This window comes from Porites lutea, chromosome 4 (assembly GCF_958299795.1).
Source record: "Porites lutea chromosome 4, jaPorLute2.1, whole genome shotgun sequence".
Classification (NCBI taxonomy): domain Eukaryota; kingdom Metazoa; phylum Cnidaria; class Anthozoa; order Scleractinia; family Poritidae; genus Porites; species Porites lutea.
The window spans coordinates 23,451,031-23,467,115 of record NC_133204.1 but is presented as its reverse complement, the minus strand read 5'-3'; the positions used below and the strand labels follow the sequence as shown (position 1 = coordinate 23,467,115).

General features: G+C 39.8%; 2 protein-coding genes across 2 annotated transcripts; both read left to right on the top strand.

Moving 5' to 3' along the window:
* Positions 1-4,137: 4,137 nt before the first annotated feature.
* LOC140934419 (uncharacterized) lies at positions 4,138-8,122 on the top strand. The gene is made up of 2 exons (XM_073384047.1): positions 4,138-5,017; positions 5,496-8,122. The coding sequence occupies exons 1-2, from the start codon at positions 4,138-4,140 to the stop codon at positions 8,120-8,122; spliced, it is 3,507 nt and encodes a 1,168-aa protein (XP_073240148.1).
* A 3,825-nt stretch (positions 8,123-11,947) lies between these two features.
* LOC140935097 (uncharacterized) lies at positions 11,948-14,732 on the top strand. Its single transcript, XM_073384632.1, has 2 exons — positions 11,948-12,813; positions 14,093-14,732. Exons 1-2 carry the CDS (start codon positions 11,967-11,969, stop codon positions 14,311-14,313), a joined length of 1,068 nt encoding a protein of 355 aa, XP_073240733.1. The 5' UTR covers positions 11,948-11,966; the 3' UTR covers positions 14,314-14,732.
* The last annotated feature ends 1,353 nt before the right edge of the window (positions 14,733-16,085 follow it).

Sequence of the window (16,085 nt, the reverse complement as noted above, 5' to 3'; positions counted from 1 at the left end):
AAAATCCATCCCAAGGTTTTATAAGAGCCTGCCAACTGTTTAACTGAATTTTTCTAGATAGGATATACTGTATTAATTTTATTATTGGTCTCGCTATACTTGATACATCTTACCTTAATATGCATTTTTTCGGTACACATACACGTTTATGTAGACTTCAAAACTGTCCGTCAGCAGATTTTGGCGTATTCAAGTACGCGTGAGCAGTAACACAAAAGGTCTGAAACGAGGCTGAAAACGGAGTGTGAGGCTCGCGCGTATTACTCTTACGCCACGTTTTACCGACTTCTTTACTGATTTTGAGAAAAAAACCGATTGTTTTGCAGTCTAACATATTGGATATGCAGGAGGTTACGCCCCCTCCCGATCGCAAAATTATCAAACTTCTAACATTTGTTCTCTTGTTTTCGCCGCTTCGATATCGTTAAGACTCGTAATGACGACGGCTACCACGTTTTCCCGCCAGAATGACGCTGGTTCGCGCGCGAGCACCACTTAGTTCTAAGAAAATCTCGTACTCGTCTTAAAATCTAAAGCTCTCTATCATCGACTCAAGCCTGCGAATTTAACTAGCTTTTACTGGCAATACAGTAACATTCTAGAAATAGTTTGGGCGTTCTCGGTTTTCTGATCACGTCCAAAACATGGCCTCCCACCGGGCCTCCCACGCAGCGGCGGAAATGCATTTACAACTTGAGCAGAATTGAACTGCATTCGATTCGTTATCGTGCTTGATTCCTGCTGTATTAGCATTGGTCTCGTGTTTATAAAGGACAGACCGGTGTCGAATTTTTGGGTGCTTCGTTTTCGATCTAGGGTGCTTCGTTTTCGAGTTTTGGGTGCTTCGTCTTCGAGATTTGGGTGCTTCGTGCTTCGATCTTCGTTTTCGAGTGCTTCGTTTTCGAAACTACCCAGTTCAACATCCAGAATTTCAACCTCGTTAGCAGATGGAGAACAGAAGGTGCAAAATTCACTATCGATATTATTTCCACAAACGACACACTTTTCACATTGCTGAAACATGCTCATATTGTTGACTGAACTTTGTCTACCTGTAGCACTCATAGCTGATAGCAGTTACATTTATACAGGAGCGTTTCGAAAACTCGTATGGGCGTAATTGAGCTTAATTGTGAATTTAAGTCGAAATATTGCGGAAACATTCCTGATATGTCAGTGATAACATTCTCCAACGACTTCTTAGAAACTTCACTCACCAGAAGAAGAAAGTCTTTCTCGCATAACAGGTTCTGGATGTCGGTTGTTGTTTTCATCCTTTTATTGCTGTTAGGACGATTAACTTGGATATTGCTATTTGTTTCTTGAAAAAACCATCGTTCAATTGAATTTCTTAAGTCCAGCAAATTCAACTCCCTCATATTTCGCATTGTTCTACATGTTCCAAAACACCGTTCGCACGAATCACTACCATACATCCAAGGATGATATCCACCGTCAAAGGATGAAATTACGCAATCCAGGTATCCAAACACTAATGAAGAAACCGCAAACCGAGTGTCCTGCACGTGGTTTAAGAATAAGCGACAAAATGGCGGGGCGGCAAACGCAACAACAGGGGATGATAGCACCAGTGGCAATGCCAACCAACCGGAAACAACAGAATAACCACTCGGAATCTTCGGAATCTTGAACACTCTCGCTAGCTAGCGTAAAAAGTGTCAAGCGATTTTGTAAGATGTTTAGGAAGTTCTTCCTGCTTTAGCTGTTTTGTTCAGTTTGGCGGATCTGTTTGTTTGTTAATTTGCTTGTTTATGTTTGGCGTGTAGGCTTTCGTATAAGGAATATTTGCCATATGTTCTTCCTGACAAGAGATGTAGATTATGTTGCAAACTGTAGAATTAACTGAATTGATAATTAAATGACACCATTAATTTAATTCTGAATTTTGCTTTATTCAGTTTACATTACAGCGCATTACTTTCCTGTACAACAACATCATCGACAGATTTTACAATGTTCATGCTTCTGATCTTCTCACTTCAAAGTCACTGAAAGCGTTTTCTACTCGCTCGGCATCCCTTTCATTAACGTTAAACACCACGCGTACTTTGTGAGCTCTTGCTGGTCGACCGGAATCTCCCCTACTCCACTTTACATCTTCAACCACTAAGCTAGGAATAAATGCAAAGCTATGAACATGATGCCCCACCATAATTAATTGTTAAAACAGCTGAAATATTTTTTTCGTGAACTTAACATCACATACAATATACTTACCATGTCAGTTCCCAGATAATATTTTCATCCACGAAGGGCGCCAAGAGACGGAAGAAATTCATGTTCATAGTCGCCATCGTGATATGCCGGCTCCGAACCTCGAAACAGTTAGTGTCTTTGGGATTGCCGCGATTCCTACGCAGCTGGTAGATATTCCCTTTCTTAAGGTCCCCTTTCTTGTAAAAACACGTGCCCACCGCACGGATTCGCTGGCCTAGAGGCGCTTGTTTCTTTTCATTTACTTCTAGGCTCAACATCGCTACCAGCTCTAACATATGCAAGTGATCGTGTGACTGATGTGATCAGTGTTATGTCCCGTCAGTCCCTTGTTCAGCGTGTAATGTCTGCAGTTTGTCTGTCATAGCTCTGATCTGGATTATAATAGAGATTTATATTAATCCGGATGATTATTATTAATAATAATCTAATCCTTCCAATTTTTGCCGTGCCTTAATCTATTACTGGATTATAATAATCTATTGCTGGATTATAATAATCTATTACTGGATTATAATAATCTATTACCGGATTATAATAACCATATTATAACCTATTATTATTATAATCCACGGATTAATATTAATCCGAGTTGTCCTGTATTTAACATTGTTTTCTCGCGAAAAGTGATCTACAGATGCGAATTCGAAGGAAAGAATTGAGCTTAAACTCCTACATTAACTGCTGAGAATTGTCCTGTTAGTCAGTCATAATTCTTTTGGCGCAGATACAATCCATTTTGTATTTCTTTATTAGGAAACACTCATGATAATACAAGTCAGTTGTAAAGGAAGACTGCAACTTCTCAATTTCGGAACTATAAGCATTCCTCGTTAGTTGCTACTTAGGTCATCGCTTTTGCGCGCGGTGTTTAACTACCACGGTGATGACAAAATCAAACGAAAAGTTACAAATCGTCCACAGAACGCTTAATCGTCTACTCTTTTCGAAGTGCATGCTTACACGTGGGATGTATGACGGCAAAAAAAAAAACACTCGCAAAGATAACCTTTCAATGATCCTCAGTTCGCTGCCTTTGTAGGGTATTACAGAAACGTGCCCATTGATAAACGTCGCCCGTGAAAAGTGGGGTACCCATTAGGCTTTGGGAGCAAAAACGAGGTTTCAAAGACTACCGTCGTTTTCGGTCTCTTATGAACTTCATAACGGTTAACTATCTTCACACTTTCAAGAGACAATGCAGAAACAATAGAAGTAGGTTGCCATTGTTTTAAGTGTTGGAATGTCTTTGTCATTGCTACAAAGAAGAAAATGTTTATGCAAAGAGAAGCATTTTTCTTCCTCGTGCACTGACGTAAAACCCTCGCGAATTCGGTAGTCTCGTGCGAATGAGGGGGAATCGTTTCGATAGCAAAACAGTTAAATCTAATCAGAAACCAAAGTATTCTTCACTTAAAAACTAATCTTCACGAAAATCAATCGATAAGATTGAAGTTTGCAGCGTTTATAAATATTATTACCAGAAGCAGTATTGTAGTTGTTTTCAAGAGACGGATTAGATCGCTGTTTAGGCTTGGCCATTAAATATGTAGTTATAGCGTTCTTAGAAAGTATCGCTCTTAATTTTGCCTTATACTTTGCTAAAATCAATATCTTAAATGAAGAATGTAAGTGCGAGTGCTTTTTCGTCGAATTTGCCCGTAAATTTTAAGGTTTATAGTATTATCCAAAACCCGCGACAAAATGTAAACAAACTATTAACGCAAGCCTCTGGAACCCAGGGTACTTCTTTCCCGACTCATCTAGGAAATATCGAAGCGACTGCTAGCAGGGTACCGATTTTACTTGCGTGAACGGATCCCCGATCCAGTAAATGTTACGCCACGTTCTTGGAAGGATAAACAAATGGGTTTTTAATAAAAATATTTACATATTGTCGTCATGGCGGCCGGTCGATGGATTTTCTACTCCGCCATTTTGATGATTTCCCTCGATATATTTTGTTCCAATAAGGATTACCTTACTCTAGAATGCGGCCGAAAGGACCCTTTAAACTGCCAAACCGTTTCTCTCTGGTCCTTTCATGGAACTCAGCAAAATCCCTACGGCTTCGCCTGGCTTCACCTGCAACCTTCTCGAAGACCTCGTGGTAAAAGATATCTATCTGCTCGTGCGTCGCTGTACCCGAATCATGATGCCAGTTTCTCGTTAACACGGGTCGCCCGCAGTGGAGACGTGGCCATTAACCCTGGTCCTGACCCTGCGAGTACTGCGGCTAGTGAGTCCTTGAAATTGACTAAAGTAAGAGCAAAATGTTGTTTATGTGAACGGGTCATTAGTAAAAACACGAAACGGATCTTGGAGTGTTCAGAATGCTCACAACAGGCTCATTGGAAATGTGCAGGATTGACCAAACAAATGTACGCTCAAGCAGGTAGCTGGAACTGCTGGAGTTGTTGCTCTCCATTTAATTTCTCGGATTCCTTTTTTCAACAAGATAATATCGACGAGACTGATTTCAACTTCACTGACACTTATGCAAATCTTGAGGTGCCAACCGAAGGAAATTATGCAAATCGATCCACACCACCCGAGGCGATCGAAGCTCGAGGGACAACAAATGTACAAGGAACAATGCTGTGTCATTTGAACATCAACAGCATACAAAACAAATTTGAAGAACTGACTGAGACGATTAAATCCCTGAAAGCGCAGATTGTACTTATAAGTGAAACAAAAATCGACTCCACTTACCCAAAGGATCAATTTAGCCTGCCTGGTTATTCGTTATATCGAAATGACAGGAAAAAAGGTGGTGGTGGTATTTTGGCTCTCATCTCAGGGGCACCCAACGAGAATATAGTTCAAAACCACTTAAACATAGCATTGTTAAACTTATTTTAGTTTATAAACGGTAGATATAGGCATATTTTTATCCCCTAAAAATTTTTCATCTGTTCGGATTTCCTAGCTGAAAGTCTAGTGATCCGAAAATTATAGAGATCAAAACTTACCTTTTCGAAAATTTTAGCCAGAAAAAAGGCTCCCGAAAATTCTAGGTGACCTTTTTTCGGGTAAAAATCCGTTAAAAATAGGCAATTATACCATTTTTTAGATGTTCGAAAATCCTAGGAGAGGCAGGCAAGCAAGAAATTTTACAACAAATGTTTCGAAAATTCTAGAGCTCAAATAGTCTTCCGAACAGATATTCTTCCGAAAATTGCCGTTGGGTGCCCCTGTCATCGCCACCGTAGTCCCATGTAGGAGATTAAAACCTGATCGTCACTACCATTGTCTAGAGCCAATTGTGCTGGATGTGAAAATTGGAAAGATAAATATGATAATAATTGGTCTTTACCGACCACCTAGACCATTAGTGGGAGCATACCAGCAATCGCTAGAGGAAGAACTGAACCACATTTGTACTTGGGCGTCGCTTCAAAGAGAAGCAGTGACTGTCATTGGTGACCTTAACCTAGATAGGCTAAGGCCTCAGAGAAAGGAGGGCAAATTACTCCTGGACCTCGAAATGGTGCAGGGCTTTGAATGTCTCATAAAGCAGCCAACTAGACTGGATAGAAATGGAACAACAACAACAGCCACGTTTATCGATGTACTACTGACCAACCAACCAGACCTGTTCATTGGAGGAGGAGTTTACGACCCTGCTCTAAGTGATCATATGCTCATCTATGGTATAATGAAAGAAAAAGCGAGGAAACATTCACGTAGAATCATCCATTTCAGGAGTTACAAAAATTTTGATCCGGTGAAATATGACAACCTACTAATGACGGCACCTTGGCATGTCGGAAACTTGTTTGATGATGTTGAGGACAAGGTGTATTATTGGAATACAATCATGCAAGACATTATGGACGAATGCTTCCCTCAGAAAAAGAAGCGAGTTAGGGATAAAGACATACCCTATATGACGACCGCATGGAAAAATGCCATCCGAGCAAAGAGAAGAGCTTTTAAGAAGTATCTAAATGAAAGGACACAACAAAACTGGGAAGAGAAAGTGAAATGTCGAAATGAGGCAACCAGACAACGAAGAATTGCTGTACGGCAATACTGGAAGAAAAAGACGTCTGACCTTAAAGAAAACCCAGGAACGTTCTTTGAAACTTTTAAACCGTTTCTTGGATCTAAGAAAGGGGTCTTGGGAACTGATATTAACTTAAAAGTTGACGGCAAGATCATTAGCAACCAAGAGACTGTTGCGGAAATATTAGCAGGTCACTTCGCTACGATAGCAAGCGATATAGGAGATGTCAACTTAAGAAACTCCTCGGAGAATGACTTAAATAATCATCCAAGTGTCTTGCAAATACAAATGGCGAGTATCTCAGAACCAGTGATCGAGTCCTATCCAGTCAACCAAGCACAAGTTAGAAAGGCTCTGGAGTCACCTAATACGAGGAAAACATCAGGATATGACAATATGCCAGCCAGAGTACTGAAATATGGAGCGGAAAAACTTGCTATACCACTGGCGAATCTGTACAATTCATGTATTACAAATCGACAATGGCCAAACAACTGGAAAAGGGGGGAATGGACGCCCGTCTTTAAGAAAGAGGATCCACAAGATTGTCGGAACTATCGACCAATAACTGTCCTTCCAGTGGTTAGTAAGGTGTTCGAGCAGCTACTTAGCGACCAGATTTCTAAGCAATTCGACAGCCGTCTGGATCCCCGAATTACGGCATATCGTAAACGCCACAGTTGTGAAACAACATTGATAAGTCTTATTGAAGCGTGGAAATCAGCACGTGATAACCAGCAAATTGTTAAAATCTTATCTACCGACTTGAGTAAGGCTTTTGATTCGCTTCATCCGTCCTTAATGATCAGCAAATTAAAAGCGTATGGTTTTAATGACGAACTATGTGATCTACTTCGATCTTACCTGTGTAATCGATTGAACCGAGTGAAACTGGGAGCTTTCAGAAGTGAATGGAAGCGTACAGATAGGGGTTGTCCACAAGGATCGGCTCTTGGCCCATTGTTATGGAACATCTTTCAAAACGATCTGACATACGTAATAACTTCTCATCTCTCTATATACGCGGATGACCATCAAATGTTTGAAACAGCGGGGAACCTGAAAATGGCTGACACCAATCTTATGAGGAATGCCAATAGGGCCTCCGAATGGTACGCTAGCAATCTGCTACAAGGAAACCTGAGCAAATATCAAACTATGACTTTAAAGCATAACAAGACAGAAAGTAACACTCCATTACACTTTCAAGGAAACACCATCGAATCTTCTGACTGTCTTAAGTTGCTAGGGGTCACCATAGATGAGCAGTTGAATTTTAACACTCACATTAATGAAATATGTAAGAAGGCGAGTCAAAGAGTAGGTGTAATGTTAAGGCTTAAAAAACTTGTCCCTACCAATGCTAAATTAACTCTGTATAAATCAGCCATATTGCCTTACTTAACCTATTGCCACCTGACTTGGCATTTCTGTAGTGCTACCGACAAAAGAAAGCTTGAACGGGTCCAAGAAAGAGCACTACGCGCAGTTTTCCTAGATAAGCAATCAAGCTACCAAGCATTGCTGGACAAAAGTGACCTAACGACTCTTCAGAACAGAAGACTGCAAGATATTGCTATCCTTATGTATAAGGTGAAACACAAACTATGCCCCATCAAAATATCCGAGCTATTTCACGCGCATTGCTCACCCTACAACTTGAGGACAGCAGAGTTCGCCATTCCCAGATTTAGGACCAATAAATATGGTAAACACTCGCTCACCTACCTGGGACCAAAGTTGTGGAATAAGCTGCCAAGCGAAATCAGAACTCTCCCATCATTATTTAGTTTCAAAAATTGTATTCGTAAATTTGATCTAGGTGTAATGATAGACGACGACAATTGCTCCAATTGCATCCTTTGTAATTCTTAATCTTTATAAATCAATTATTTCATTAGTTGATAGTTAGTAGGTTTTTTAACTATATTATATTGTTAGGTAACTATAATTGCATCCTTTGTAATTCTTAATCTTTTTAAATCAATTGTTTCATTAGCAGATAGTTAGTAGGATTTTAACTATATTATATTGTTAGGTAACCATATTATATTGTTAGGTGTCCCCAATTAGTAGAGGGGTTCTTAACCCCATCGGCTAGACATTCCAAGACACATTAATAAAGTTTATGTATGTATGTATGAAACAATATCTGTGCCTATTCTTTGGTGTTTGCTCATTCATAACATTAATTCAAATTAAGATCATGAGGCTGCAGAATCCATGTTTCATTTAAATGGTCGATGCTTTTACAGTTGTTTTTTGGATAATACCCCGCCTGCGATGCCAAAAAACGCTTTCAATCACAATATCCGAAGAAGCGGCGCTTTCTTCGCTTTCTCGCCTTTACATTTTAGCGAACCTCTTAGGAAACGAAAGGCCGTGGTTTGTGATTTGTGATTGGTGGATTTCGATCCGTTTTGTGTATTTCTGTGTTTCAAGGTTCGTTGCTTTGTTTTTGATCGAAAAGCACCGTAAGTTTTACCTTAGTTCTAAGTTTGTTTAACTTCTTTATACTGAAACGAGGCAAGTTTAGATTCCAAAGGTGAAATTGCTACCATAGAGCTTGCAAATCCGGAGGAAACACAGATAAAAAAGGGTTAAAACGAATTGGTACGTTCCCGCTAACCTCTTACATTTGCTGACAAACACAGTAGGTTTGATTGACGTCGCAGAAAAATTTGAATTTGGAGCATGCTCAATATGAATTGTCGAGGATATCGGAAGAGGTTCGTTCCTCTTCCTATTCTCGTCCTCAGAGCCCGTCGTCCTCTTCCCGACTTATCTGGGGAGATCGAAGGAGACTCTGTTCGCAGGGTATTTGCGCCCTCGAAAGACCAGCTTTTTGATTCAAAGGTTTCTATTACACGATTCTGGGAATGGATATGTTCGGCCTCAGTGTTCTTCGTCCGAGTTGGCAGTCAAATATCTCAGCTCCACGTCGGACGAAGACCCCTCCCCTGGGAGAACAAGATCAGTCAAATGCCCTACCCTAGGGCCAACAAAGACAATCAAATCCCCACCCCACGCCCTGCCTCCCCATGAGATCGATATGATAACACATGTGCACCACGAGATTGGCTCCCTTCTCTCGAATCTTCCTCGTTTTTTTAAAACTAGGAGAAATCGGAGCTTAGGAGAGTGTGTTCGATATTTTTGTTGAGGCGGAAGGGTGGTTGCGATGTAGATAAACATGATTATGGCATATTTTGAACGTAAGGGTTGCGTACAGCGAAACCTCTATTTAAACTGTGTATCATTTTAAGAACGTTTTCAAAAGATATCGTATGGTTCGGTGTCAAGTGCTTTTAATCGGAGGAGACATTGGCCAGCGTCGGACGTGTAAGTGGAACATTTTTTTTTACTGGCGCGAGTTACAGGGCGCAGTTTCTCAAAGGCCGATTAGTTCTTAACCCAGGATTCTTTTTCTTTCTTCAAAAACATTTCTTTGGATAATTTTCTCTGTTATTTTTAACAGCATCCAATCATCGACCTGTTGACAAAATGAATTACATTGAATTTACTGGTTTAAAAGCTTTCAGATCTGAATAGTACATTTTCGAGTTCGCTATGACCGAAGAAGTGAAGACGCATTTTTTACAGCCTTAGCCTCAATCTGAAGTAATATATTCACAAATTCCAACGAGAAAAAGACCTGTTTATTACTCTGTCTATTGTATATATTCAAATTTCAAACACTTACTTGCCAGAATTTCTGAATATTTTACTTTACGTCGAGGCTAACCCTGTATGAATGTGTCGTTAATGTTTATATTCAGCGGTAATTTTTAATTCGAAACTGGACTATTCAAACTTCGCACTAACTCTATCAAAGCCTTCAATGGCACGTGTGTGCGGCTCACGTCAATAACTTTTCCAGTAATTGGTCGAGCGTGTTGATTTCAGTGACTCGAGAGTGGCGTTACTGTGGGCTGATTTATAAGTTTTTCCTAATAAATAACATAGAGTTAAAGTGTTCGTTTGTCCGGTGCCGAAAATATCACAAGTCATGGTCAAATGGCGCCGCCGTGCTTCACATCTCGGTAGATTTACTTTGTGGCACAACGGCTGCCGAGTTACACAACTCGTAAATTTACTATGTGACAAAAGGGCAGCACTAAAACACGGAATCCGGAATCCGGAAACGGAAACGGAATCACGGAAACGGAAACGGAAACAGAATACGGAATCAAATATCGATGATAGAAAATTAAAGAATTTCACAATACACAATTTAGTACAATCCAAAGAGAATTTGTCTTAGTTTTCTTGGCAGTTCCCTTAAATATATTCTTGTTATTGTGTCTTGATAAGGTTTGCCGTAGTGTGGGTTACTGCACTGCAAGGCCGATGAAAGTAATTTTACGAGTAATTTTTATTCACGAGTTCATGGGTTGAATAATACAGTTAAATATTACTTTTGTAGCTAATTGTCAAGAATAGTCGAAGTTAGCCTCAGACCACACCACGTGATTGTCCCCAAACTGAATACTCCACACATGACCGACCGGTGACGTGACCACAGTTCCGGTGTTTTAGCAATAAGTTCAACTTTTTCGCCAAGCTGAATACTGATGGAATACTGGTGTACCGGTAATTAAGTTTACGTGAACGTCCGTATTTTTGTTGAAGAGGCTTATTAAACGTGGCGCATTATTTTGATGTAATCGGTTGCGGAATCAAGCAAATGCATGCACAATTCTCTCTTCTCTGTGGACTCCACAATGCCATGGTTCTCTTGAGTAAGTTGTCTTGATAAATAAAACTGAACACTGTTGAAGACAACCCAGAAAAGACACTGAGAAAAACTTGACGGCGACGCCTTTCAGTTATGTAAACGACGCCTCAGACGATTCAAACGAAGTCTGTCTCCATATAACTTACCTTTTTGTTAAGGCACTAGTTTTTGTCAGTCACGTTTTTCTCCTCGCTTTGCTGTCCCATGAGAATTTGCATTCATTGCCGACAGTGGTATCAAGCGTCTTTTCACCGGAATCGACTCCTCTAGTGACACAGCAGTCTCCTCTCCTGTACTCAGCTAATTTATTCATTTGTGCCTTTTTTTAAATCTGTTTATTTATTTCATTGTCATTGCTAATATTATTTTTTTCAAATCGATCGCTTGGAACCGTCTTTCACAGATTTCGTATTCCGTTTCCGTTTCCGTTTCCGTGATTCCGTTTCCGTTTCCGGATTCCGGATTCCGTGTTTTAGTGCTGCCGGTGACAAAACGGCCGACGAGCTACAGTCAACTCGGTAAATTTACTTTGTGGCATAACGGCCGCCGAACTAAACCCGGTTTGATGCATGCATGCACCAGTAGTCGCAGACATTTTCCAAAGACATTGACGAACCATGCTGAAAAATATGAAGGCTTAATCCAAAGTAAAAATTTAACGGCAAAGTCCTGAAAGATGAACGCTTTGGACGATTCAGCAATCACAGATCAATGTACGCTTTACGAAGATTCAGCAAACTTTTTAAAAGATGAACGCTTTACGAAGAATATCAGACCTTAGCAAACCTTTGAAAGATGAACGCCGAGGACACAACAATCACCACATGAGTTAGCGCGTCAAAGTGAGGCAAAACTTAAGCAAGCGCCTCAAGGCGAGGCAAATGTGTGTCGACGACGAACGAAAAAACCTCCCATATTAATTGCACAGGTCACCCAACACAAATGAGGGGTTGCGTTCTCGTACCTCGAACGCAATCAAAGATGGCGATATTCATCTTTTTCTTTTCCAAGCGACTCCTCAACTTGATTATTGTTTTATGTGTAGTCTGTCCAGCATTAGTAAGTTATTGGCGAGGAACTTGGTTGATTTTAGACTCGATTTTCCTTCCCGATCGCCCGCTACTTGGCGCATGGATTACTTTCTCAGTGAGCTTTGGAACGATATACGTGGTGGTATTGATAGGAGATCATTTAAAGGCGAATTTAAATGAAAGAAAATGGAGGAAGTTGTCATATTTGGCTTTATTCTATTCAGTAGGATTTTTAATTGTGAACGCTTGGAGAGGACTGTGGATCCTATGGGATCATTACACAACAACTTCTTTGATTAGCGGTCTTCTCTCACATGCCCTCGGATTCTTTGTTGTTCTATCAACTCAAACAACATCTTCAATCACCGCTGCCCCGTCCTACTGTATCACAGAGGCGAAAGATGATGAGTTACAGACTGTTTTCCAAGGAAAGTCCTGGTTGAATAGCGGCACAGCTAGTGTCTTTTCGAAAATGTTAAATAGTTTTCTTACCGTGTTTGTGACTGGAGCAGCGGTGATCAGCTATTGGCGAGGAACTTGGGTTACAATGGACGCACTTTGTGAATCATTTGGATTTGACAAGCTTAAGTCCTGGATAGTTTCTATTTGTATCGGGTGCACTTTATTTGTTATCTGTTACTTTGTAAGTGAGCTTGTATTGAACATCAAGAACCTTAATGCACCATATTCTTGGAGGAGCAGAACTTTTGAACAGGTATTTGTGTACATACTCGGCTTTGGGACAGTCAATTGTTGGAGAGGGGTATGGTACGTGGAGGATATTTGTATACTTCCAGGTGAGATCCAAATTCCTTGACATAGTCGGTCAATCAAACTAGACTCGACAAAGAAATCAATCAATCACTCAATCAATCAGTCAAACATCTTCTGCAAACACAGAGGCCACGATACCCTGCTAGTAGAGTCACTCCTGACTTTTCTAGGAAAGATCAAAGTGATTCTGTGAGCAGGCTAGTGCCACAATTCTTCAAGTTGTATTTGTCCCACTCTCGGAACGTTATGATTAACTCTTTCCATTCTGCCCAAAATTCCAGAAATTTCAGTTAGAGTTCAAATGAAATGGGCAATTCTGTTTGGTCCGATAATGAGTTAAAAAATGAATGAGACATTTCTTTTGGTCATTTTTACCGTAAAATTCCGAAAAATAAGCCCTGGGGCTTATATTTTTCAAAGGCCCTTTTTGAGGGGCTTATTTTTCGAGGGGCTTATCTATGGAGGAAAATTAGCATCTCAAAATTGATTGGGCTAGCCCTATAGTTAGAGGTAACTTTACCGTTACTGCTTTGTTTTACTTTGTATTTGAGGGCAATTTTCCAATTACAAGCCCCCGGGGGGCTTATATTTGGAGGGGCGATTTAACGGAAGGTTTTTTACTTTACCGGTTTGGGGGGCTTATATTTGGAGGGGCTTATACATGGAGGGGCTTATTTTCGGAATTTTACAGTATTTTAGATGTTTAAGTAAAAAAAAAAACTTAAAAAAAACAAAAAACAAAGAAGTGCGACAGGCTTCATAACCATTTCACTTTATTAACTATGACTGAAGTAAGTTTAAAAGTAACAAAAAAGAGAGCTGCCATGTTCTGTAAAGTTGGTTTTATACCCGGGCTTTGTGTATCAATAAAAATAATATTGTGTTTGCTGTATTTTCTGTCGATCATAAAGTAAGTTAATTTTTAAAGGTATGCATGTTTGTTGGTCTTCTTAGTCAATTTAGACAAGTCAATTCAGTCAAGACATACTATGAGGGTTTACAGTCAAGTCACCCAAAATGCTGATCTGCATCACCCAAAATTTTATCATGCCCAACACCATTCTAACATCTTTATCGCGTTTGTTTTGCAAATGATACATATTATGTACTCTCTTTATTAAAATTTTGGGCAACTTAACTAAAAATTTCTGGCAACATAACTCTGTTTTCGGGGGACACAACTTCGGGCAAAATGACTTTAGGGCAACTTGACTGGTTACCCAATATGACATATTAAGATACCAGTGCAAGTAGATTAAATTGAAAGGTGAATGACCATGAGTATGTGGTATTTAATTTCAGACCAGACTCTAGCCAGTGCATTGGTCAGTCATTTTGGTGGAATTGGAGTGCTATATCTTCTTCAAACAAGCCTTATTTTGGTATGCTCTCCTGCTGGCTGTAGATTTCACGGAAGTGAAATGTTGGAAGGTTTTAATCTAGGAGGCTTCCTAGATGAAAACAGGAAAACTAGGAATGGACCAACTTCATCATCTTCAGTTAGCAACTTCATCATAGATTAATTTTGTTATATATATTGTAATAATAATGTGTGCAAGGTTGATTTTGGCCTATTACATCACTTGCTAATTTTTTAATTTTTAGAATTTTTTATTTTTAACTTTAATTTTTAAAAATTAAAAATTAAAAAAAAAATACTCCTCCCCTGAAACAAATATCCTGGTTTATGAAATCATGAAAGACTTCCAAGCAACTATGTAGCTTATAAATATGTGAAGCTTGGGCTCCCATGACCTATCTCAAACTAAATTTTACTATGGGAGGCAACCAGGAAAGTACCAAAGACTGAAAGAGCATAAAACAAATTGTGGTTCTGCCAATTTTTAACCTCTAAACAATTTGATTTCATGATGTTTTGAATTTCTGAGAAAATAAAATGTATCAATGGAGAGCGCCGGTCTGCCGAGCTGGAGGTCACGGGTTACAACACAGGCGGCCCAGACGTAGTATGTGTCACTGAATGAATATATTAATATTCACATGGACAAATTAATGCGATGAGTTGTCGAAACTCCCATGAACTAAAATAGTCCAAAAGTCAAAATATAACAAAACAAAGCTAAGATACCTTCAACTGAACGTATCCTTGTCTTTCCTGGCCGGTTTCAGTGGCATTTTGTTGAGTTTTGCAATTGTAGGTACTATCCACTAAAATAGTACCTACAATTGCAATTCTGTTTTTCAGTACCCTTCTTGGCCGTCAATGTTAACACCCCTCCCCTCCCCAATAAACAGAAATCGACCCAGTCCACAAGCAAATACTATGGTTGACTCAGGACATAGAGTACCGAAGTGTGATGTCACAGAAAATGAAATTTGTGAAATTATGGGATTTGTTAAGATATTCTGAAAGAACAACGTCCAAGACGCCTACTCGCCAAAAATTAGTAATTTGCGGCAAATTGTCTCTGAGATATTAGCCCAGTTATGCTCCGATGACTCCATACAAATCCTTCTAAATCTTACCTGGTTCCTAATCTTATGAACCAAGCCAAATTTAGAAGGATTTGTATGGGATTGTCACAGCATAACTGGGCTAATATCTCAGAGACAATTTGCCCCGAATTGCTAATTTTTGGCGAGTAGGCGTCTTGGACGTTGTCCTTTCAGAATATCTTAACAAATCCCATAATTTCGCAAATTTCATTTTTATGACGTCATCACTTCGGTACTCTATTATGAGAAGTCTAAAAAAATACAGCCCATCAAGAAGGCGCTTTCGTGATAGCCTGAATTTCATCCGATTGCTTCGAGTCGTTTTCTCCTCTCAGCAACTGTTAGTGACGGAGTAATAACGACTCGAAGTAATCGGATGAAATTCAAGCTAAAGTTTTCCTTGATTGTTCTTAAATACTATTTTTACTCCATTTTCAAGTAACTTTTACTGATAACGTCATAGGCCTTTGTTTAATACTCTTTGTTTTCCCTCCAAAATTTTGCATTAGCAATTTCCTGTTTCTTGGGGCGATTGTTGCCTAGTCCCTGTACGGCGTTTTCCCAGTCCCTCTAGGTCAATTCGTTTCGGTGACGTATCCGAGGCGAACGAGTGTACCCAGGAGTGTATACACACACATTTAACCGCGGTCAAATGCTCGAGCATGCGCAATGCACTCGTATCCGGTCCCGGCCGGGGAAATTTCCCGTGCGAAATTTTAATTGAAACCATTGCAGAGACCGGTGTCAAGCAAAGTATAGTTGAACAATCGTCAGAAATACGCTAAAGTTAAGCGAAATACTTCAAAGTGAAGGTTTTTGTTTTCACAGTTACTAGTTA

What these genes read in the sequence shown, in the direction of transcription:
- LOC140935097 (XM_073384632.1), top strand. Translation starts at nt 11,967, where the DNA reads ATGGCGATATTCATCTTTTTCTTTTCCAAGCGACTCCTCAACTTGATT. An exon ending in GGATATTTGTATACTTCCAG is followed by an intron (nt 12,814 to 14,092) that starts GTGAGATCCAAA and finishes ATTTAATTTCAG; the next exon opens with ACCAGACTCTAGCCAGTGCA.
- LOC140934419 (XM_073384047.1), top strand. Translation starts at nt 4,138, where the DNA reads ATGGCGGCCGGTCGATGGATTTTCTACTCCGCCATTTTGATGATTTCC. An exon ending in CAGGAAAAAAGGTGGTGGTG is followed by an intron (nt 5,018 to 5,495) that starts GTATTTTGGCTC and finishes ACCATTGTCTAG; the next exon opens with AGCCAATTGTGCTGGATGTG.